At 42.6% G+C, this 23,195-nt stretch overlaps 1 protein-coding gene across 3 annotated transcripts in view; it reads right to left on the bottom strand.

The window, feature by feature from the left end:
• Positions 1-23,195, bottom strand: part of LOC119461031 (uncharacterized) — a 36,171-nt gene that overhangs the window by 11,889 nt on the left and 1,087 nt on the right. For 2 of the 3 annotated variants that reach the window (XM_037722209.2, XM_049671829.1), the window contains exons 3-12: positions 23,076-23,157; positions 21,398-21,576; positions 19,921-20,015; positions 18,224-18,388; positions 12,400-12,463; positions 11,481-11,616; positions 9,431-9,539; positions 8,630-8,779; positions 5,503-5,776; positions 2,340-2,751 (exon numbers count right to left, since the gene is read on the bottom strand). In XM_037722209.2, coding sequence (XP_037578137.1) covers positions 2,340-2,751; positions 5,503-5,776; positions 8,630-8,779; positions 9,431-9,539; positions 11,481-11,616; positions 12,400-12,463; positions 18,224-18,388; positions 19,921-20,015; positions 21,398-21,576; positions 23,076-23,157 — 1,666 coding nt within the window. The remainder of the gene's footprint in view (positions 1-2,339; positions 2,752-5,502; positions 5,777-8,629; positions 8,780-9,430; positions 9,540-11,480; positions 11,617-12,399; positions 12,464-18,223; positions 18,389-19,920; positions 20,016-21,397; positions 21,577-23,075; positions 23,158-23,195) is intronic. The other variant, XM_049671830.1, reaches the window with a different exon arrangement.

Genomic DNA, 23,195 nt, shown 5'->3' with positions numbered 1-23,195 from the left:
CCCTTCACAAAATTTCATGGGTGTGTAACGTTTCCATATCAGTAGGATTCACAAGAGTTTACATAACAAAGAGGATGAAATTACTGCTATGATTCATGCGTAGCTTGAAAAAAAGTCACAGTTTCATTCGAAAGGCGAAGCATCGATTGCGATAGCAAATTAGTAGAGAGCTATACAAAGCAAGGATTGTAATTGAATGGGCCGTATAAAGTTGTAAACTTTCCCTTACTAACTAAATAGACAAGCACGGTGTCATGCGTGCACAGGTAAACAAGGACTCATCTCGCTCGATGACCGCGGAAACTCGCTTTGAAAATGCCAGAATGAGAAAACGCGCCAGCAGCAGCGGGCAAATTGACCTTCGCGCACTCTCTCGTCTCGCTTCAATGCAAACTAAACGTTGAAAGCAAAGCGCATACGAAGCTACCGGCACTCAGTGCATGCGCTTTGTCCCCATCGCAGATCGCTTTGAAGATGAGGGCCGTGCGGGCACGCACTTTGTCCACATCGCAGATCACTTTCAAGATAGGGCACCCACACTGTGAGCAGCAGCCAACAGAGCAGAAAGCACCCCTCCCCTCTTTCAAAAGATGAAGCGCCAACATTGACGGCACACTAAGCAGGAACACAGACAGGACAGTCCCGTCTATGTTCCTGCTTAGTGTGCCGTCACTGTTGGCGCTTCATCTTTTGAAAGCTATGCACCAACTAGCCCCACAACGTGTTTTACTGTTTTACCCCTCCCCTCTCTCTCTCTCTCTCTATCCCTCTCCGTTGCCTCTCTCCCTTGCCTCGAGCGCTAAAGAAGACCACACGCTTCCGGCCTGCTTTGCTCCACCGCATTCTTTTTTTACACTGAGGCGCAATTGCCGGCTCACCCTCGTACGCTTTCACTCTCACACACAGCGTACAGCGCACGGCAACAATTTTATCGCCGTAGGACTTGATACAGGACCTCACGGCGACGACGACGGCAGAAATGTGCTTGGAGTGTCCATATAATTGCTCTTGCAATAAAAGGCGGTTACTACTATGACTGATTTGTGAATGAAGATTTACAACTTGTCACTCGGGAGTCAAGAGGTAACTCTTAGGAGCGATTAGTGATTACATTACGACGAGTAACAAGCTCAAACAGCAATGCACATATTCTTGTGCAGGAAATGTACAGCTGTATGAATGGGAAGCACAAATATGCATGGATATGTTCAACAATAGTTGAAGTCCCAAAGGTTAGAACAAGAAAAGAATTCCAGGAAGCAATGATGTACTCCCTGTGAACAAAAAGCAACTAACCTGAGTAAACTTTAAAATGTGCTAGGAAAAGCAGTTAGGTACCTTCAAAACAAATATTTATCCAAACACTTCATCAAAATGTTAGAACTGCTGGCACTTGCTTCACTCAGCAGAAAAGCACTGGGCCACATGCATAAAAATTTTGCACCAACAAGCTCTGAGATATCTTCAAGTTTGTCAAATATACCTCTTCTAGTGCCATATTTTTTAGTGCAGGCGCCCATCCACCCAGAGTAAACTTGGAACAGGACATATTGAAGTATTCAGCTCTCTTCTGCAGCTGATAACCGTATTTATTTGAATATAAGGCAATGTATAAGGTCACACACACACCACACACCATATATGCGAGGCTGGTAAATTCAGTTACTGTTTCAATATGGTGACAGCAGTGCCACTATTTTAATTATTCATATTTTAGACAGCAGTGCAAATTGTAGTAACTAATAAACCTTGGCAGGTGAGGCTTTGCCGCATCTTTGCGCGTATAGCCTGGACAGGGAATTCGAAAATTTTAACAGTAAAGGCAGAGTGCGAGTTATAAGCGAATTTCACCTTAAAGTGCAACTTCACGGCAGCATCAATTTCACCTTATATTGTGGCTTTACGGCAGTGCGCATTGCACTGCCGTGAATCCACCACCATAGGCAAAATTTGCATATGACTCGCACCGATTAATTTTATTATTCCGGGCGCTTCAGATTATTCAGAATCGCAGGCAATCCTCGCCGAGCCTCTGTAATTCATCGGCTACTCTATATTGCCTTATATTAGTGCGCATGCATCAATCAGTTATTTTTCTCGGGTACCCCAATTGGTGCGATTCCGACCGCCTTATAATCCGACCGCCTTATAATCGAAAAAATATGGCAAGTACAGTTGGGCTCCACTTAAAGACTGATATTCGAGCTCCCATCAGAATGTGGCAGTCGCTGGTGGATATCGAACTCACAACCTAGTGCTCAGCTGCAAAAACACTAAGCCACCGTGGTGGGCCTAATATTGAATCAAACAAATATGTTCTGTAGAAAAGATGCCCATACCTGGTTTCAAACTCTTGAGCCAGCTGCGTCGTGTTGTCACAGAGAACACTGTGGTTCCATCCACAAGGTAGCGAAATGTCTGTCTGGATGCCAAACTCACGACTACGCTGCTGCTGGGATCGCATGGCATGCTGAGCGATGCGCACTTTCGTCGGAGTCAGGACCCTGTTCTCGATGTAAGGGTTCATTTCCACCATTCCTGCCGATGAAAGCAGTGAACAGCGACTGGAGCAGATGGAGGTAGAAAGGCTACCATCTGTCTGACTAGACATTTCCCGCTGCACTTTGTTGCTGGCTGCGACATCGTGGTCACCTCGCAGAGGACGTACCGTGGCCGCGGGAGCTAGCGTTGCTGGCATGGACGCTTGCAGCTGAGGCATTGGCAGTGCAGTCTGAGAGGACATTTGCACAGCTGCAAGAGAGCTCAACTTGAGATTTATACTTCCAAACTTGTGGAAATGGTGTGAAATTGAAATGTGCTGTTTAAATTCCACACATTTATGAACAAACACTAACAGACATAACTGCACAGCAGATCTGAATAAACAGAGCATCAAAGTAAACTTTTGAGATAGACTGAGTCAGGTTTGATGAGTCGATGCTTACAAGATACTGTATCTACTGCAACAGTCAACAAAATTATGACGGGCCACAACAAAAAGAGAAACTACCCAGCCCACAGCCATTAATGCTGTCAGATCAAGTAGAGAACGAAAATGTCAGTTAGAAGTAACAATTCTTAATGTAATTTTTTAAACTTGAAAAAAAAAAAGCAAAAAAAAACATCAAGGAAAGGAGTTCTGAAACAAGTTTAACAATGGCCTCCACCTACTTTCAACCAACCTCTTAGCTTGAATAAAAGGTAAGGTAAACATTTAATAAGAAATTCCTTCAACTTTCATTCATTCAACACCAGGGGGCAACATTAATTGGCACAAACTATCAGATGTTCAACTTGTCACCATTACTGCTATCAGCACTATCCCCATCATTGCTTAGCATGAGTTAACATTGTCATAAACGACAACAGCCAGTTGCAGGCTATGTTTCTCTAGTGCTCTTAATAAATTCAGTCATCGCCTAAAATGTGCACGAAAATTTATTGCGTGAAGTGCATTCTTGATTTAGTCGAGAACTTCTCAAATCATATGCTTGGTTTTGGCTATCTGCCAGTTCCGTTGAGTTCACCTGGGTACCCTGTTCCTACAGAATATTCCTACAGAATATTTCTTGATCAATGGCAGCGGGTCATTTCATTGCTGGTACCCGAGAACCAATGCCATCACCTCTTGCCTTGACTAAGAAAGTTTGTGTTACCACCATAGTTGAAAGCAAGACTATGAATTTCTGGGCTCCCTTTCAATGTGTTAAGCAATACAAGTATTTGATCTGGACAATCCTCTGCATTTTACAATTTTTCAGAAAAGAAAAAGAAAGAAAAAAAGTCGGCAGACTTCAGCAATTGCTTTGGTTCTGAGACTTAATGCACAAAGCCTTTTGCTTGTAAGTGCTGTTTCCTATCGGTCAGCTGCCTTTGCTTATTATCAAGTGGTTTGTGCATCCAATTTAAATAAAGAAAAAAAAAGAAAGAAAAATAACCTACAGTCGAAACTCTACATAATGAACATGGATATAACAAATTATCTGATATAGAATAACAAAGTAAATGTTTGTTCACTCACAGCACAGTACATATGCATTCTGGCAGAAAAAAAAGTAACTTGAAACGGGAGGAGAACATCTCCTGAAAATCCAATGTCTTTCTGGGGAAATTTAGGTTTTCCACACTAGTGCACAGAGCCACTCTATGTTTCAGTCCTTCAAGGAGAGTCTTGCACTCTTCCACGAATTCTGGGCATCCTAGCAAGTAATGTTTGATATCCCCAAGAGCGTGGCAGAATGAACATGCTTGTGAGGGCGACAGTCCCACTCAGCAAGTGGCGACGTTTAGCAATTATAATGCAAAACGTCAGCAAAGTTTTCATGCAATAGATATTCTCACTGCATACGGGTTGAACTTGGTCGAGCGGCATCATTCTATTTCTACTCCTTATAATTGCCTTGATATGTTTTGGTAGCGCTAGAGCTGCGATTAACTTGGCGGCAGATTTGGCCAACCGTAGGGCGGAGCAATTGCCGGCATGCCTCTGCAAGGTGAGATTCACCCATAGCCAGCACCCTTCTCCTCGACGAACTTAAAACAGCACATTCTGGACACACATGCATGTTATGGCCAACGTCTTATCTTCATTGACCTGTAGCCAGCAATCAAATGTGTTGATATTTTGTGACCACACTGATCACACAGTTGCATATAAACGACAGCACAAAGCGCATGTTTGTAATCTAGAGTTGTTCATATGCCATGTATTAGCGCTGCAGCACTGCCATGTATGGGTGCAGCAAGAAAACGGGCCATTAAAATTGAAAACAGACCCATCAGAGGCATTACTCTTGCATTTATTTTTCATGCACCTGTTTGCGATTCTTTTTCCAATGGTATATAGCAATATAAGGTATAACAAAGGCATTTTCATGTTGGACGTGACTTAACTAAAATGAAGTTCAGTGAGAAATGTCTACCTCATGCCATCTGCCTGCAAAATGCGCTAAAGGCTTGTAAGCATTATCACACGGCTGCTTCATTCAATCGGGGTTGGAAAGCATTTTGTGAAACAGTGTGCTCTCACGTGCTCTTAAAGATAAAAAAACGCACTCACAGGAACTTCGTAGCTGAAAAGCACCCCAAGGCGTGCTTTTCAGCACATGCTTACTACATATTTCTTTTATAAATCGGAGGCGCATTAAATGCAGGTGTATTTTTATTTTCTTACTTTAAACCTGTGAAAATTGGGTGCATGTTAGATTCAGGGGCACGTTAGAGAACTGGGTATATATGATACTACAGGGGCAGCTGCAAGTGACGACGGAGCACTTTTCCTGATTCCCATAATGCCTTACCAGGGGCCACTAGAGGGCGCGCACCACTTTCTAATGTCTACTGAACCAGTGGCCTCAAACTCGGCAGCAGAATGCCACAGCTACGGAGCCCTCGCGACGGATGCCATTGCCAAAGAGACACCGCCCACAATAAACTTGCATGCGGTCTACTGAGCACGAAAGAGCACATAAGTAGGAGCGGGCATAGACTTGGATAACTTACAGGAGAGATTCTGCTGTGTTGATAGGTCAGTCTGTTCTTCGCTGGCAATGTTTGATATCCCAGCCATGGATGACGATATCCTCTCCAGGGATGTGGAAAAGTCGGCATCGATTGAGCCTCCAGAGTCAAAACTGGGAAGCTGTTGTGCCGCTTGATCTGGCTGCGACATGTGATGAAATCTTTGGCTTCGCCTGGCTTTTCGAAGGGCTTCTGCTTCCTCCGCAGCCTGCTGCATTTTGGCTATCAGCTGAAGGCGTGCTTTCTCTTCACGTTCCTGCAGAGGTCAAAACAAATAAACAATGTTACCCGGAAGCATAAGTGCAAAGGATGAACCTCGGACATGAAACTGTTTGACTGCACCCGAAGGTACACCTTGGCTATGAGACACGTTGTTAGAAGGCTCTGGATTGACTCTGACCAATTAGTGTTCTTCACTGTGCACTGAAATACTGTATTTACCCGAATCCTAACATGCACCTTTTTTTTACCCTGAGAGAATGGGTCCAAATATTGCTCGAGCGTTACAATTGGATACAAAACCAAAACCACGTATGCAGCGTTGGCAACAGTCTACCAGCCATATGCAGCGCCATCGCCATCACAACCAAGCAACATGGCTCATTTTCGTGAAGGTTGCTGTGGGTTCATTTTGCGCCCAACTACGACCTGGAGCATTATTCTCAGTTGATCACTTTCAGAGATACTATCACTTTCGCAAGATTTTGCACGACTCGACACCGGATGTGTTGGCGTATAGGGTCGGCAGCATTTCTAGCCCTGTTCCAAGTTCACCAGCAGTGCACAGTGCCAGGAATACTGTCAAACGCATACTTCGACAAGTCCATTGCTGAGTCTCGTGAAAGTGATAGTAGTAGTAGTACATCTCTATATGTGATCACTCCAGAATATCGCCCCTGTGTGCTTGGTATCTGTGGCCAAAGAAGTGCAAATGACGAAATGGTGACGACGATGTGTCGCTTTCATTATGGAAGCTCACTAAAAAAAAAAATGCCCTTTTGTGAAGATAAAATCTGCACGTCATAATTTTTCCAATCGCAAACATGGGGGGCATGTTATATTGTTCTTTTATAAATGGGGGGCATGTTATGTTCGGGTGCAATTTTATTTTCTTACTTTAAACCCTCAAAAATTGAGTGCGTATTAGATTCAGGGGGCATTAGAAAAAAAGTAAATACAGTACCCGTGCAGTGCAATCTTGCAGATCAAAGAGGCATGTGGCAACCATTGATAGGAATCAAACCCACAATAATGCGCCTTATGGCAGGACATTACAGCATCTGAGCCTGACTGCCGGAGCCAAATACAACGATCTTCGTGGTCACAACAACTTGCATAAATACTAGCGAAAGTGTTACTTCTCCAATGTATCAGTACATTTATTTGTTAAATATTTCAGCTAATTAATTAAATTATACATTGATCAGCTCATAACGAGAATCCCTAACAAATAAAAAAACTAGGGGTGTGCGAATACAGTAGACTTCCATTAATTCAACTCTGATTATTTCAATGTTTTGGTTACTTCGATCATGGCCGAAGGTCTCGGCCGCTGCCAATGCATTTCTATGGGCTCAAACTTTCATTATTTCAATCCTAAAACTGGCCTTCGTCGAATAATTCTAACTTGACCAGTCAGCATGCTCTTATGATGATCCGAATAGCGGCCCCTTTACCAGCAGCAACGGAGCTTAGGGGACGGTGAATGCGTTGAACACGTCACCTCCAGTCGAAAACTCCTATTTTCGGGATCTTCTAGAAAAATTTTCAAGCAATAACCGTAGCTTACAATGTCTGATTACAGTATTTACCTTTAACACGCACCTTTTCTGCTTTTGTTTCAGAGAAAATTGGGCCAAAAATTGCCAGTGTGGTGCAATCAGACACAATACCAAAATTGCCTTTGCAGTATTCGTATGCTTTACCACATAATAGAAATGTATTAAGTTGAAGCTGACTTTGAGAAACCGGCCGCCATTGTGCAACAATTATTAGACCCTTGCCCATTTTTACTGCTAAAACATTGGGTGTGCATTAGATTTCTACTTTGTTTAGGAGCTTTAATGCCATTTATATGTTAGTTTTCTACTTTGGACACATAGAGAGTGGGCGCGTACATGATTTGGGAGCGTGTTGCAATCAGTGCCAAATGAATCAGTGGTGCATTTTGCTGTTTCTTCTGCATCTTGTTTAATTCGACCCGCCGGATAATTCGATCTATTTCGTCGGTCCCGCCAGGGTTGAATTAATGGACGTCGACTGTGGTGGATTATCAGTGAACTGAATCGAATCAAATAGTGAACATTCGAATTCGCAAATAGAATATCTACTATATCATTTTCGTATATTTAGTATATTTTGTCTAGAGACCCGCACAGTGCCACATGTCGCTTGCACAGCGGAGCCACTCGTGCTTGATGCCACACAAGCGGCATGCACATCACATGCACATCACATCAACAGTCCCGAAAATGGCCGTATGTGGGGAACTGCAGAGCACGGCCATGTGCTTGCATGCTTTCCCAAAGAGTGGACGACCCAGTACAAACACGCACAAGCACACCAAGGAAAGCCGAATGAGTCGCCCGCTCTGCCACTATGTTCCCTACCGATGTTTCGAAATGCTGCTATCGCCGTTTCACTATTGCATAGCCATGCAAGAAAGCCAAAATTTTTTCATCACTAAAGAAAAAAAAAAAGAAAAAAATGTAGTAGTGCATATTTTATGTTACATTTACTATGATGACACATTTATTTCTGGGTTGGTAGTGGCAGCGCATATCAAGAGATGCAAACCTGTGCTTGTCGGTTAGTGCTTACTACTGCTTAATGCATTTTTATGCTGCATTCCTGCCAGGTATACACTAACAAGGTCTCAAACTATGGTCAAATTTTTACATACCCAACGTAGATATAATGATGTATAAGATATAAGAAAGTAAATCTAAATTGTTTCTTGGCAATATCAGCATGTTGCGAATAGTACATGCTTATAATGAACACTTAAAATAATGATGGTAATTTCATGTCAGATGAGACTTCGCAGATGAGGTTCGACTGTACTACTGCTACTGTCGTTGTTGGGTTAGATGAAAGTGTCAAGGCACACCTTTTTCTCTCGTACTTTGCGTTGCTCTTCCTGATACTCAAGTTCTAACTTGCGCCGTTCCTCCTCCACACGGCGTTCTTGCTCCCGCTCCTCCCGAATCCTGGCCTCTCTCTCGGCACGCAACCGCTCTTGCTTCTCTTGCATTTGGGCCTGCCAGAGGGAGGTACAAGCCATTAGTCAATTCATCAACAAGAACTGCCTGAATACAAGATGTCTCAATAAGAACAACTAAAATACCGTGATAACAAACCTACACGAAGTAGCGTTTACTTATATCACATCTTCGCACAGCTAAAAAATAATTGCAGTGCAGAATTAAAGTGCATTACATGTCATTGTCACTAGTCTAGTCCACAGGGACTTGACAGGTGCAGACTGAGCCAGCTGACATTTATGCGTAATTTATTTTTATATTAATGCCAACACTGAAATTCATCAGAGAGAAAATAAAGAACAAGTGGACTATGCAAAAAGAAATATTAATATGCCATAATATGTTTTAACTTAAAATGTGAAATAAATAACATGAGTATTGTTGAAATGGGATGTTAGCTCTCAAGAGAGCCAGACCGAAGAACATTGCATGCTATAATAGCACTTTATAGATCACTTTTTTTTCCAGAATTTCTGTTGACTGTACAGAGCACATAGTGGTGCTGTAACAAAACCTCAGTAATGAAGTAAGTCCAAAAAATTTATTAGCTTACTTCTTACTATTGTTTAAGCCATAGTAAACAATGCTGGTAATAATAACAACAACAAAAAAAATATATATATATATATATAAAATCATTAGGGCACCTGAATAGCTCGCTGATATTCCATTGCCCTCATCCGTTTTTCATCATTCGCCAACATTTTGGCATCGGTACCAGGCCGGTAACCTTGGCCTCGCGTAATGGACCATACACTGTAGAAAAAGAACGCACATCCATTAAAACAAAAGACAAAAATAATACAATTATGCCAATCAATGCCAGCATTTTTAACAGTACATCTCACAAAAATATATCCTTTTAGCAACCCTGCTTTCAGGTTCATTCAAATCAAAAAGAAAATCATAATTGAACATTAACTTCAACTGTACTTTAAGTTCACCTATTTTTATTTGAGAATATTGAGTGTTTGATGCAACTATCCAAGGCACCACTCAATGCCACGTTGCGCCACAATGACAATTTATGCTGGTTCAGCATCAGTTAGTTTGATCTACTTTAATTATTTCATGTGTACAAGCAAGGCAATAAATATAACCTCCCTTGCAGCTTCTGTAAAGCTGTTTCCATAAATGGAAATAAACAGTACGCATCTTACATGTTCATTCAGAGATTAGAATAAAGAGATGCTGAGGATTCTAGACAATAACCTTTGTTGGTCTTCACAAGCACAAACACCATCCATTGTTTTATTCTGTCCTTTACTGACTGCCACTTCTACACTATACCAGTAATCTAACCATTCTCTACTAATAGCTGAAAGTAATAGTCACATTAGTGGTAGTAACTAAACTAATTTATTCATCTTCATCTTCTTACACTGTCTTCTGTTTTCTATCCCAATTTCTTACTCATTTTGATAAGTATGACGTAATAGTTCAGCGGAAATCCGCTAGGTGGAGATAAGTAATTAAAGGGAAACTGAGACTTCCACCCAAATGTAGCAATTTGCTACAATGGAAACCCAACCGGGTTCCTCGAAAGAAAGCCTCGCAGTTGAAGAAAAATTCGGCCTGGTCCGGGACTCGAACCCAGGACCACCGCCTTTCCGGGGCCGCCGCTCTACCATCTGAGCTAACCAGGCGGCTAGCAGATGACAGGGCGAAGTCGAATTTGTCGACAACTCGAAGCAAAGGCAAGTGTATGACGTAATAGTTCAGCGGAAATCCGCTAGGTGGAGATAAGTAATTAAAGGGAAACTGAGACTTCCACCCAAATGTAGCAATTTGCTACAATGGAAACCCAACCGGGTTCCTCGAAAGAAAGCCTCTCAGTTGAAGAAAAATTCGGCCTGGTCCGGGACTCGAACCCGGGACCACCGCCTTTCCGGGGCAGCCGCTCTACCATCTGAGTTAACCAGGCGGCTAGCAGATGGCAGGGCGAAGTCGAATTTGTCGACAACTCGAAGCAAAGGCAAGTGTATGACGTAATAGTTCAGCGGAAATCCGCTAGGTGCAACAAAAGAATAATAACCGATTCCTTTGAAACAAGTACAGCATTCAAAATCCCGCATGGTGCCCTCAATGTTGTCTCATTATATGTATGGGTATATGTAGAACTTTAACACTCTCAAAATGCCTCCCCATTGCAGGAACAATCAAATTTCACAAAGAGCGGCCACAAGGCAGTGTTTGGCTATGATACCTGTCTGCTTTATCCTGATTAATATTTTCTGAACTTTGCCCACAAGAGTTACCTGCATGTCAACTCGGACCATTATTACTGCCCAAATAAGACAATGAAAAGAAAACTGCATTGGCAATCTTAATACAAATTACACAGCGGAAACATGGGACATTATACAATAAACTGGGCTCCAATACTGTCATCAAGTGTCAATCAAGAAATAAACTTTCAAACGTAAAGTACAGTCCACTGTTAAAGGAAAAATGTAATTTGAATATCAGCACCAATTACTACTCAAAACTAGACAAGATGTCGCCTGCAACTGTTATCTTTTTATTTTTAAGATTTTTTTTTCAATTGGATGCATCGTATGATTTATCAATTTTCTTAGATATAAAAATATTTCTTGAAGTTATGCAAGATTGAATAATAAATTTCTGTTCCTGTTGAGAGTGGACCGTACTACACAAACAGCAGAAACCAGAGAACATCCAAGAGTTTAGCCTCACCTCTCTGAGCAATCCTCCCCAGGTCTCACCAACTTCTCAGATCCCAAGGACTCGCTGTCGGCCCAGCAGGAGCCATTGCTCAGGGTTGCATGACGGTTCTCTAAACTACGTCGTTGGTTCTCTTCCCGCTGGTGTTCTGACATGATGCAAAAAGGTTCACCGAAGCTTCGGTAAACATTTGAACAGTAAAAAAAAAAGCACCAAGATTTGTGAACCTGTCCCTGTTTATAAAGTCACCCACGCACAGCAAAGACAAACAAGACTGATGTTCCCAGGAAGGATGGAGACATGAAGTGATCAATATGTGTCAAACAAGGGATGTTTCATTGGAGCCAATGTTTCCATAAGAGGACTTCCCTTCGCAAAAACAAGCCCTCATGGCTCCAGCAATATCACTTGTTCAACAAGTGTTGAACACGAACAGCAAAAGGCCGTTTTATACCCCATCTAGTGCAATTATGCGTAAGGAGCTAGTACTTCAGTGTGCTACAATAAAGAAGTGCCGTTCCTGTTCTGCCTTCTTGCATGCTTTTGTTAAAACACTTTTTCAATGCTTCTAAGAGCCTTAAAGTGCTGAAGATTTCGTAAATAATTTCACTTCGCACACTCCTGCCTTACAGCAAGTATACCTCCTATGCACTTCAGTAGCAAGTACACTGGGCTGACCCTGAAGTGGTGCAGCAAGGCAACATAGGTGTCACAAGCGTGAAGAACACGAAAATTGAACAAATTGTTTTTTTTATTTCACATTTATTTTCCTTTAAACTTCACTTGTAACACCTAACACTTGTAACACCTAACATGCTAAGTTGTTAGTGCTCAATTGTCAATAAAAGGATAACATAACCAATCAATAAGAAATATTAAACAGATCACAAGTCACTTGAGCCAAAGTAAAACATTAAACTTCATCACCAACCAAGCTCTTGAATCCAACGCCTCTTAGCTTCGTCTTTCTCATCCTCTGGCACATCGTAAGCAGGCTGGAAAGAAACAGGCTAGAAATTAGGCTATCACACATTACTCATTCATTTCATATCACACATCACACTTTGTCTCTCTCCACATTCTTAATGAAAAAGGTACAATGAACATGTGAACTTAACACCAAAAGTCACTGCTACGGCTTTTAGTCCCATCTCCTTCTTACTGATGAAGGAAAAAATGAATGAATGAATTAGTTCATTAATGAGGGTGCTTTAAGCACGCAGCTGGGTACAACAAAAAATAATGGAGAAGACAACAAAATGTATGCCACTTTTTATCCTAGGCTTTTTTTCTTTTTCATTATTATTATTGCTGCAAACCTAGCAATTCTGAAATATAGCTTGATACTGTAGCCTGCTTGTCTATATTCCCAATGAAGGTTTCTGTGATCCTTCCACTTCCTTGCAAAATAATTTCTGCGATGACCTTCCTGTGCACCAACGGCACATGTACAGTGCTCAGATTGAAACACGATACTCGGACAGCATGGCAACCGGCACTTGTTGCGCCACTGGTGGGCACTGGGGACACTGAGCTGATAGCATTTTCGTATCACATAAAAGAGAGAGTCTTTCTGATACATCGCGACTGCATTCGGCCCCCTCAGCGATCACCGAGTGCTCACCGGTAGCGCGAAAAGCGTCAGCCGCCATGCTGTTTGAGTATCACATTTCAATCGCTGAGCACTGTACATAGAAAGCTTGCATCACTTCGTTTTAGAGGTTTATACTTACATTGATACAGTGCAATATTTTTAAACAAATAAACGCAGAGAGGTGCTCAGATTGGCATACTTCCTAGTCCCATGGTTCACACAGAGGCACAAGTGATAGGATATGATAGGAAAAGGGAGTGAAGAGCTATGTATTGTAACATGTACACGCATCTTACTAACTAGTATTGTTGTGCAAAGGCATCTGGGAGGGCGCTCAGGTTCCCGTCACGCACTGCTCTAGCTGACTTTGTAAAAGCATCAAAGTAAGTTTTACTAAGAGCAGCAGCTTTACTTTCATTACATTATGGAATTAACTTGGCGCAAGAAATGAAAAAAATAAAATAAAATAAAGCCTATCACGTACAGCACAGACCCCTTATAACATAACTGCATATAGTGCAGGACCGGATATGATGCGGTCTTTCCCGACTCCCGTTTACCCTCCCATGGAACTCAATTAAACACATGCCACTTATAGCACAGTTGTGCGAGACAAAATACCAGTTACATATAATGTGGGTGCTGGAAAATCCCGCAGACAAGCAAGTGTGCTTCTCAACGAGGTGCGCTGGCCGAGGGGAGAGCAACGAGGGCAATGCAGAGGAGGAGGACACGTGAAGCAAACGAACAAGGAACAAAAAAAAAAAAAAAGCAGCAGTAACGTGTCATATGTATGTGCTCTGCAAGAGCACAGGTGATGGAGAAACATTTTCTTCAGCCACTTATCAGCAGCACGCGCGCGCTCCGCACCGACCATGTGTGCACCGCCGCTTTTTGGCTCTTCAGTTTATGTATGGAACGTAAATACAGTGGAATCTCGATGATACGAATCTCACGGGGTCACGAAAAATATTCGTATTAGCCGAAATTTGTATCATCGAAACAATTAAAACTAGCTAAATTAAGGGGGGACGCGGGGATCAGATCGCGAAAATCACGAGAAAAATCGATTTGTGAAAACCACGCGTTTGGGTATCTGCAACGCCTAATCTACGCTGCATCAAAGTGGTTTGGCTGAAAACGCACTGAAAGTGCCCGAAAAAGTTTAATTCGTCAGTGCGCAGGGTGAGAAAACAGCTTTAAATCGTGCAAAATCACCGATGTTCACAGAGCCATATCTCGCATTTCCCGCCACCGAGCGCTGCCATCTTGGTCTCGTTCGAAAACTCAAAGTTTCGCCGTCCCGCTTCTTAATTCGTCCGTCGTCGCCAACTTGTAACAAAGCACTAATAACACCAAAGAAGCGCGGGTCTGCGATAGGTAGTCGCACGGGCCCTCAGATAAAAGCGGGCCTCCGATTGGCTGCCTTGCTGAAAGGCGACTCTCCATTGGTTGCTGCTGTGGCAGGGGCAAGATGGCAACCGCAATTGTCTGCTTCGTAAACCACACCGGCGTCTTCACTTGACACACAGAATTCGGATTACTGAGAACTCCCAAGTTAGTGATGGATCGTCGCTCGTTGGCGAACAAACTTGGGACGAAGCATGCCTTCGGAATACGGAAGCGCTCCTACGGCAAGAAAAATACGGCGATTAGCGAGAGAAGCGGAGGAGCACCCGACTGAACGAGCGCAACCTTGCACCGTGGATTACGTGCCGCGCTATCTTGCACCGTGCGACTCCAGCAGCGAAACCCACAATCGCCCTGTGCCATCGGCACCGATAACGCAGCCGACCGAAGACGCGCCAACGGAGGCTCCCGCGCCTCGGCGTACGGCCGCGCGGATCAACTGAGATCGTATCTCGGTAGACATAGCTCGCTGCGACTAGGCTAAATGGCGCAAAAAAGAACGCGGCCCGAAGCACGGCAGCCACTCCGCCCGATGGCACGCGGAAAAGGAGGAAAAGCACAAAAGCAACAAAAGCGCCACCACTTCGAACTCTTCGCGCCCATTCGCGGCCTCCGCGCTGTCCGGCGTCGCGTCCGCACCAAAAGAGAAAGGGAGAAAGCGCGTGACTGGCGCTGTTCTCTTTCGCGGCCGTTGGTGGGGCGGCATTTATTCGTATCAACCGACGCGGGTCGAAAATCGATTCGTAACAACCGTTTTCTAGCATGTTGCAAAGTAATGGGGCTCGGCCGGGACCACAGAAAAATTCGTATCATCCAGAAATTCGTATTAGCCGTGATCGTATCATCGAGGTTCCACTGTAGTCAGAAAAATTCGTATCATCCAGAAATTCGTATTAGCCGTGATCGTATCATCGAGGTTCCACTGTAGTCAGAAACAAATTTTTGCGGGCATAGATGGTGTTGCAAAAATTTCGCGACGATCGAGGTCACGGGTGCATTTCACGATTGCTCATCACGATGCGCATTGTTGTGAAGTGAAGTATTGCGCGTGTAATTGTGACTTTGATTCCGCGATGCTGTCAGTTTAAGCTGTGTTGCACAAATTCAGTTCAGAACATTTATCGTGTCCACTACGTGAGCTTCCACTGTTCCATCAGCACATACAAGCTTGCAATAGTTGCCGGCTGATCGCCCGCAAATCCAAACTCTCCTTCACATGGGTTGTCCTCAGTTCAGCCCGTATAATTGATTACATAGCCAATCTCTATGCAATTGTCTACGGATATGTATGAACATATCAAGGGCAAGCTTCCGCAAAAGCAGGCTGCTCGCCACCCCCGCCAGCTAGGCCCAACTACTGTGCCTCGTCGGTGACCAAAGCTGCGGTCTGGAACCGAGTCAACGAAACGCGTCGCACTGGTCATACGGAACTTGGAAAGCGGAGGAACCACTTTGAGATTGAAAGTGAGGGCACGGGTTGCACAGGCAACCTGATTTGCAATCACCATGTTTTGGGCACCGTGTGCATGCAGATAAGTCCGAGAAATCAAACAAGACACCGTTCAGTTGCCGTTCTACATTGCTTCTGTGGATATGGTGGTTGCGCTGAGGGACAGTACGAATTATTGAGCAGGTCTAAAAGATTAGTTAGCGACTTACCTACCTTATTCATTTTTTTGTTACTTTGCCTCCCCCCACCTACATGTGAAGACCACAGGTCTTCGGACATTAACCTTTTAACTAGGATTGTGTTAGTATCAAAATTTTCTGATTCGAATTGAATACAATACATAGCTGCGAATATCAAATTGAAGATCGAATAATAATATGCAAATGTATTTACTAGCAAGCTTTGTAATTTTAGCATGTTGGAACATCACAATTACATTGTCAACAGTAAAAACTTTTTAGTAAGCTGTTATACTAATACATTGTGTATTTGGATCATGTTAACTTGTAAAATTGAGCAATTTCCACTAGCTGTCTGTTCTCGCCAGCGTGTGCCTTATTATACAACATCAAAAGCCCATAAACTCAGAGGCATTTGGCCCTGTGCCAGCCATCACTCATCACATTTGCTGTCAAGAAATAAGCTGCGGATTGGGGCTAGCACTGCAAAAGTAACAAATGGGCAAGGCAGATGCTGTGCTCACACCCAACCAAAACAAAGTGGCACTGTTTGTTTTGACCATCCCTTAGAAAAGAAATGCAAGAACATTGATTTTTTTCCCTATGTTTTATGCCACATGCAAGCAGGATTTCTGCAGCACAGCTTGTGCAGCAAGCCCCTTATGTTGTTTTCTTTCAGTGTGAAACACCTGACCGACTCACTGCTGTTGAGGTACTGCATTTGGAAGAATATAACGCAACCACCAATATAATGCAAGCTATACTACACTGCAGGAAGAAGAGAGAGAGCATGTTTGATTGCATGAAAAAAAAAAAGCTTTTTTCATCATAACTACAAGTAAACACGCGTATTTCATCTGCACTCATTCAGAATAGCACCACCAGCATACCGCAAAGCCTGCAGGTATCGTAACAATGCCCATTGCGGAACACCCATTGCCTGTGAGATCTGTACTACAAGTCTTACTTAGGTGTACTTAGGTGCGTATTGAGGTAGCTGATCAGCCATCACTCTATCCATAAATGTTCAAACAGGCATGTTATACGCTGGGCACGGAGGTGCGACACGGTATGTGGCAGAGAGCCGGCACATTTGCAAAGTGAGGCCACAAGGACGGGCATTGCTGCTGAGGATCGGCCCTATTGTACCTATACTCTCAGAAAGAGCATTATTATTGAAGTTGGAATCTTTGCACAGTCGCCCTCATACTCTTTCATTGCCCTTTAAGTTCACCCTCGCTGACCGCAATTCCTTGCCCCTCGCTGCTGAACGACTGGCTTTCCTGCACAGCTTCGAGGTTGAGTGGCTAAGCGCGCTTAACAGAAAAATTTTTGCCAGCAGCACGAAATCATCCCAAAATTAAGCACAAAATCACACATATACATAGATTAGATAGAAACAAACGCTAAGAAGCGTGTTTGCTCCCACAAGGCTAGCAATATATTCAATATGTCTTGAATGTTTGTATGCAACCGAATATTTGAAAATTTCTTACACCTAGTTTTTGAATCGAATGCAAATATTAAAGATATAATATTCAATAATAGTATTTTAATTTTTGAATATTCACACACCCCTACTTTCAACATTTGTAAATTTAAACGCATGCAAGCATTTCGGTCATATGCTTGGATTCTCGGATACGCACGGCTGCTTTATCTACATGTTTTGCACATGGGCAGCCTTCGAAAAAAATGTTTGGTTATAGTGCGGTACCGCTTATAGCGCAGATATTCGCGACTTCAGCAACTTAAGTTATAAGCGGTCCGTGCTGTTCTTAAGCAAGAGCTGAAAATCTCTGTATTCAATGATTAACTGTTGCATTTCAGTCATTCTTTTAGCTGTGTGTGTATTATGATGAATTTTATGCTAGCCACTCATATTGTGCTGTTTTTGTAACTTAACAACTTGATTAAAGCCTTTATTGCATCTTTCATTGTACTAATACAGGAGGGCCCACCTGCACATTGTGAGCTTGGGGCCGCCTTGTGCATTTAATTATTCCTTAATGCGTTAGCACAGTTCACTCATAATAAATATTGAGACAGACTGAGCGATTCTCTCGTAGTCGGGCAATGTCTGCCCACATGTTCGAAAACCACTGCCTAAGAGCCCACCTACCCCGAATGGCAGTTGACTCCGAAGGTAGGGGGGCACCCTGCGAACAAACGTAGGGCTCATCCCTCCTCCATTTGGTGGCAAGTGCGGCAGAGTTGGTGGAGAAGGTGCTCGTGATGGATAGGCACCGGTGGAAGACGCTGCTGTGGTCGCTTGTACTCTCAGAACCTGCAGGCAACATGAGTTCACAACAGCAGCTGCCTTACTCTGTTTTGTTGCCTGGTTAATGATAAACTAGTCGACTTGTAAAATCAACATGGATTTTTTTTTTTCAACCGAACTTTATTCAACAGCTTTCAGAGGTTACAAGAAGCACTTAATGATTCAAACAATAAGTATGGGGTTGAATGTCCCAAAACAGCGCAGTGGGTTATGACGGATGCCGTAATGGAGGGCTCTGGATCAGTTTTGAACCTTTGTGGCCCTTTACCATGCACCTAAATCGAAGTATATGAGCATTTTCACATTGGAAGATGGGCGCTGTGGCCAAGTATCAAACCTGTGACCTTGTGCTCAACAACAGAACGCCATAGCCACTAAGCCCCCACAGCAGGTATCAGTGCATGTTAAACACCTCTTTTAACCTAGAGCATTTTATTCCAGCAACTCCTATATGTCTCATTTCTGAGTGGACTCTACAAGAGAATTTTAAAGAACAAGAAATAATAGATGATGTTGGATAAAATTTTTTTTTGTTCAGTACACAGAATTTTAATGAAGTCTCAATTAAGTAAAGCTGCAAACAGGGTCCACATTTACTGAAACCTGATACAGCATGGTGAATAGCATTTATGATATTTTTTCTCAATTCTGCACATGATAAGCATGTAGATGGAAAGAAACAAGCCATTGATGAAGACTTGAAACTAAGTGTAGTATTTACACTTGGGTAACAACACTGACCGTGAGATTGGATTGGATCTGGGCAACATGGCTCAAGTTTGAATCCCACTCTGTCAGTGAGCAAAACAGCTTACAGTCTCTATAACAAATATCTTTATAACAAAATGGCCTGCACAATGAAGGATTTCCTATGTCCCGGCTGAATTCCTATTTTCCATGTGAACTGAACGCCTCGATAGAGAAGACCTATGACAAAGGAATATAGGCGTCCCTGAGGGCTAATTTGTTGCTTTACACGGATGCATCTGGCGGCACTGCCACTTCCCTTCGTAGCAGCCACAAAGTGGCGGTGCACATAGAAAGCACCACTATCACTATGCAGGAGACTCTAGACATCACAGTAGCTCGGGTACACCCTCCACCCCCCAGCTCCCCACGCTCTACTTTCAACCAACTTTACGATCTGCTTAGAAGGGACGACTGACAACATCATCGAGGCCATCAAAGGTGAGTGAGAGGTGAAGGTCGACGAAGGCAGCAGTGATGAAAGAGCTAGCAGACTAACCAAAAATTCTCACTGTCGAAGCATGCTCAAAATAATACTTGCATTTTACCCCTACCGGAACGCAGTTGCAATGAGACCACTCTTTCAAGTGGTTAGTATGGGTGCAGATATTTTCCCATCCATTACATATTGAGGAAACAGAGAAACATCCCCACAGAATGCATTGTTGTATGCAGCAGCCAACGGATTGGAATCAACATGTGGCGTGTCAATGCCAACAAGCTAGCAGCGAGAAGAAAAAAAAATTCAGAGCTACATGGCCAAACATGCAGCACCCAGTTCAATTGCTTACCTGGGTGTCAGTGCGTGGTGGTACAGCTGCCACTGGCTGGAAACGAGGTGCACCCCCACCTGGACGCCCCCAAGGATTCCAATCCTGCATTTCAGCTAAACGAAAGTGCAGATAGCACTTGTGGTTCATTGTTATTATCAATGTTATCATTATTACTGTACTTGCAAAAATTAATGTTAGACGAACCCTATAGAGAAATATTAAGCTCAGTTATACTAGTAACTCAAGCATCTGCAACAGCACAATGGGCACTATTAACGTGATGAGAGGCTTGGCAAGCCAGAAAAGACGCAAGAATAAAAGACGGGCATAGTAAACTGCTTATCAGTAATGAATAGAGATGGGATGTGTAGACACCTTAAAAATTATGTTCCAGGCACGTATAAAAGGCATTACAGCTGTCATTTAGGGCACATATAGGCAACAAATATGTGCTGTCTTTTGGGCATGTAGACTCAATTAATTAGAACTTCCTCTGTGCATCTGAGGATAAATTATGATTTTCCAAGGAACGCAGCCCAAGAAACCCATTTCTTTGTGGGTGTATGTATGCAATTCTCTTTCTTTTCGAATTAAAACGAAATGAGGCAAGCTGCATAGATCACAAGATTTATCGTAACTTTAGTGTGACTGTACCCCTGAGGAAAGTTGTGAAAGCAGTGACATACAATCACCATCTGAAGATTTTAGGGTTTTGTGCTGCACCTTTTTCACCAAGTATTGGTTTGTGTGCCGAAAAGGAACGATCGATAATCCATCACCCTCTAGAATTCCAGATTGTTCACCGGTCAGAGCCTAGTGCAATTTGAGCCCTTCTCAATATGATGCTCTCGTCTGCTGCAAAGCTGTTAATAATAGCCTTTACACTGGCAAAGTGTTTGCGGTAATAATCATCTGCCTTAAGAAATTACCCAGTGGGTAATAACATAAACAAAATAAGGCTAGGACAAACACTAAAAAAAAGACATTATTAGGCTCAGAAAATCTAATACAGGCACCATCATCGAAATAGGCATATATAGGCACAACAAAAGTGTCATTAAAATGTTTATGGTATAAATAGTTTACACTTATATGTTAAATAGACATGATAAGGATGCAAGGAAAACGTAGGACATTTTGTCTAAAGTTCCGGTCGCTAGTGACAAAGCACAACATCGCATTGTAAAGAAACCATAACTCCACCTAGCAAGCTTTGATAATTTTTCCTGTGCCAAAATGGCCTACACAGTATAAAAGGCTTTGAAATCCATGATGTCATAATGATATATGTCATAATGGTTTTAGTGGGAAAGTCAAGAAAGGGGAGCGAGTCCTTCAGTTTCTACACTAGTAACCAAGTCTTTACTATCGAATGAATGAGTTTTGAAAGAATAATTTACCAGTCTAAATTTATTTAGCATCATTCTTCTGTGTCCCTTTAAAAAAATTACTTTCAACTTTGAGTCGAGAAAAAAAAAACATATTTTTCACCAACCTTTCTCTTTCTCCCACTGCCGCTGCTTCTGAGCCAGCTTGGAGAAAGGACGACTGGACCCTGTTCCGAGCTCTGGATGTGAATTTGACAGCCGCTGAGGAAAACCAGCGAGGGATGATTCATTGGAGTGCTGAGTGCCGCGGAGAGCTGTGCTGTTGCGTTTCACCCAGTTTGGCAAGCTGCACATTCATCAAAGATGACAATGGCAAAGTCACCGAAAGTACCAAACAAAACCTGAAATGACCATTCCATGAAAGTCATTCACGGAAGAATGTGACCTTATAAGAAAGGTTGCTTTTGATTACACTACAATGCGGGGGCACAGTCCAGCATGAAAGTGTTATTTGATGCAGAAACAATAGAAACATTCTGTGCGTTCTTGAAATTCTTACACAATCAGCGCCAAGCAACATCACAGGTGTCCTTTAATCACACAATGTTTCAAAATCAAATCAAACTGTGGGATTTAACATCCCATGTGGAAGTGGGCTATAAGAGATGCTGTAGTGGGCGGGCTCAGGATTAATTTTGACCAATTAGCATTCTTCAATCTGTACCTAGCTGTCCAGTAATTCTATCAAAGAAGAATGTCACCTTATATGAAAGGTTGCTTTTCATCAGGTTACAATAAGAAGTGCCTGGCATGATAACAGTAGTATACGATGCAGAATCGACAAAAAATGTTTCACACCTTTTGAAATTATCACGTACTGAGTAGCATGCAACATCATAGCTGAGGTGTTCTTCAATCACACGTCCATTTACACTTCACGCTGGCTGCATCTTCCTTTCGCATTTTCGCTTTATTTGGGCACAAAAGCCGCTCGAAATGTCATTTTATTTAACAGCAAACATTTAAGAGAGCACACTGGGCAAAGTGATAAATGTCATGTTGTATCAGCCAACCAGTACATTGTAGAGTTCATGTGCAAGCAACAAAGACTTTTATAAAAGCTTTTATGCCCTGCCAGTACCTGAAAAAACATGTGTGTTTGTTGCCTTAGACATAGGAGAAAAATGATACACCTGAAGCATGAAAATGTTCACGCTACTGCCACATGGTTTTGTTATGACTTGATCACACCTCTCTGAATGTGCAAAAAAGCAGAGGCGCTTATTTACTAGGCACCATATCTAACTAAACAAATCTTGTTGCATTAAAACAAAATTGAAATGAGTACAGTTGGTCAGAAACAAGTAAAACTATGCATTCAGCAGAATATTTTCTTTGGCAGCGTGTTCATTTGGGCTGACTGGTACATCTTGTAATGCAGCAGAATTTTGGAACAGCGTGACATAGGATGAAGGAAAGAGCCACAGGATAGAGCACAGTCTCTTGCTTCTTTCCTTCGTCCTGTGTCACACTGGTAAAAAAATCTGCTTTGTGACAAGGTTTTTTTATCCAACTTAAAATATTTTAAATTTGAAGGACCTCATTCTAACATTCTGCAGAGGTTTCACATAATTACAATATCCACAACATGTAAACAGCATTTGATGCTTTCATGCTGCATTAAATCAATAATTTATTCTGACACACTCTGTAGGAGCTATGTGCTATCTTATTTATGAGATGCGCACAACACTCATATAACACAAAGATTTAGAAGTAAGACTGAACAAGAACAAGGCACACAGTAATGCATATAAGCAATGAAAGGATGAACTGGGACCTCACCAGTCATCTCCTGAGATGGGCAGTTTGTTAAGGGCGCTGGTAATGGTTGGCACTGAGGCAGTTGCTATTGTATCAGATGGCTCTGAAACATGCACAAGCACAATTATAGTGATCAGGTTC

This window comes from Dermacentor silvarum, chromosome 8 (genome assembly GCF_013339745.2).
Source record: "Dermacentor silvarum isolate Dsil-2018 chromosome 8, BIME_Dsil_1.4, whole genome shotgun sequence".
Classification (NCBI taxonomy): domain Eukaryota; kingdom Metazoa; phylum Arthropoda; class Arachnida; order Ixodida; family Ixodidae; genus Dermacentor; species Dermacentor silvarum.
The sequence above is the reverse complement of the archived record's forward strand: the minus strand, read 5'-3'. Positions and strand labels throughout refer to the sequence as shown.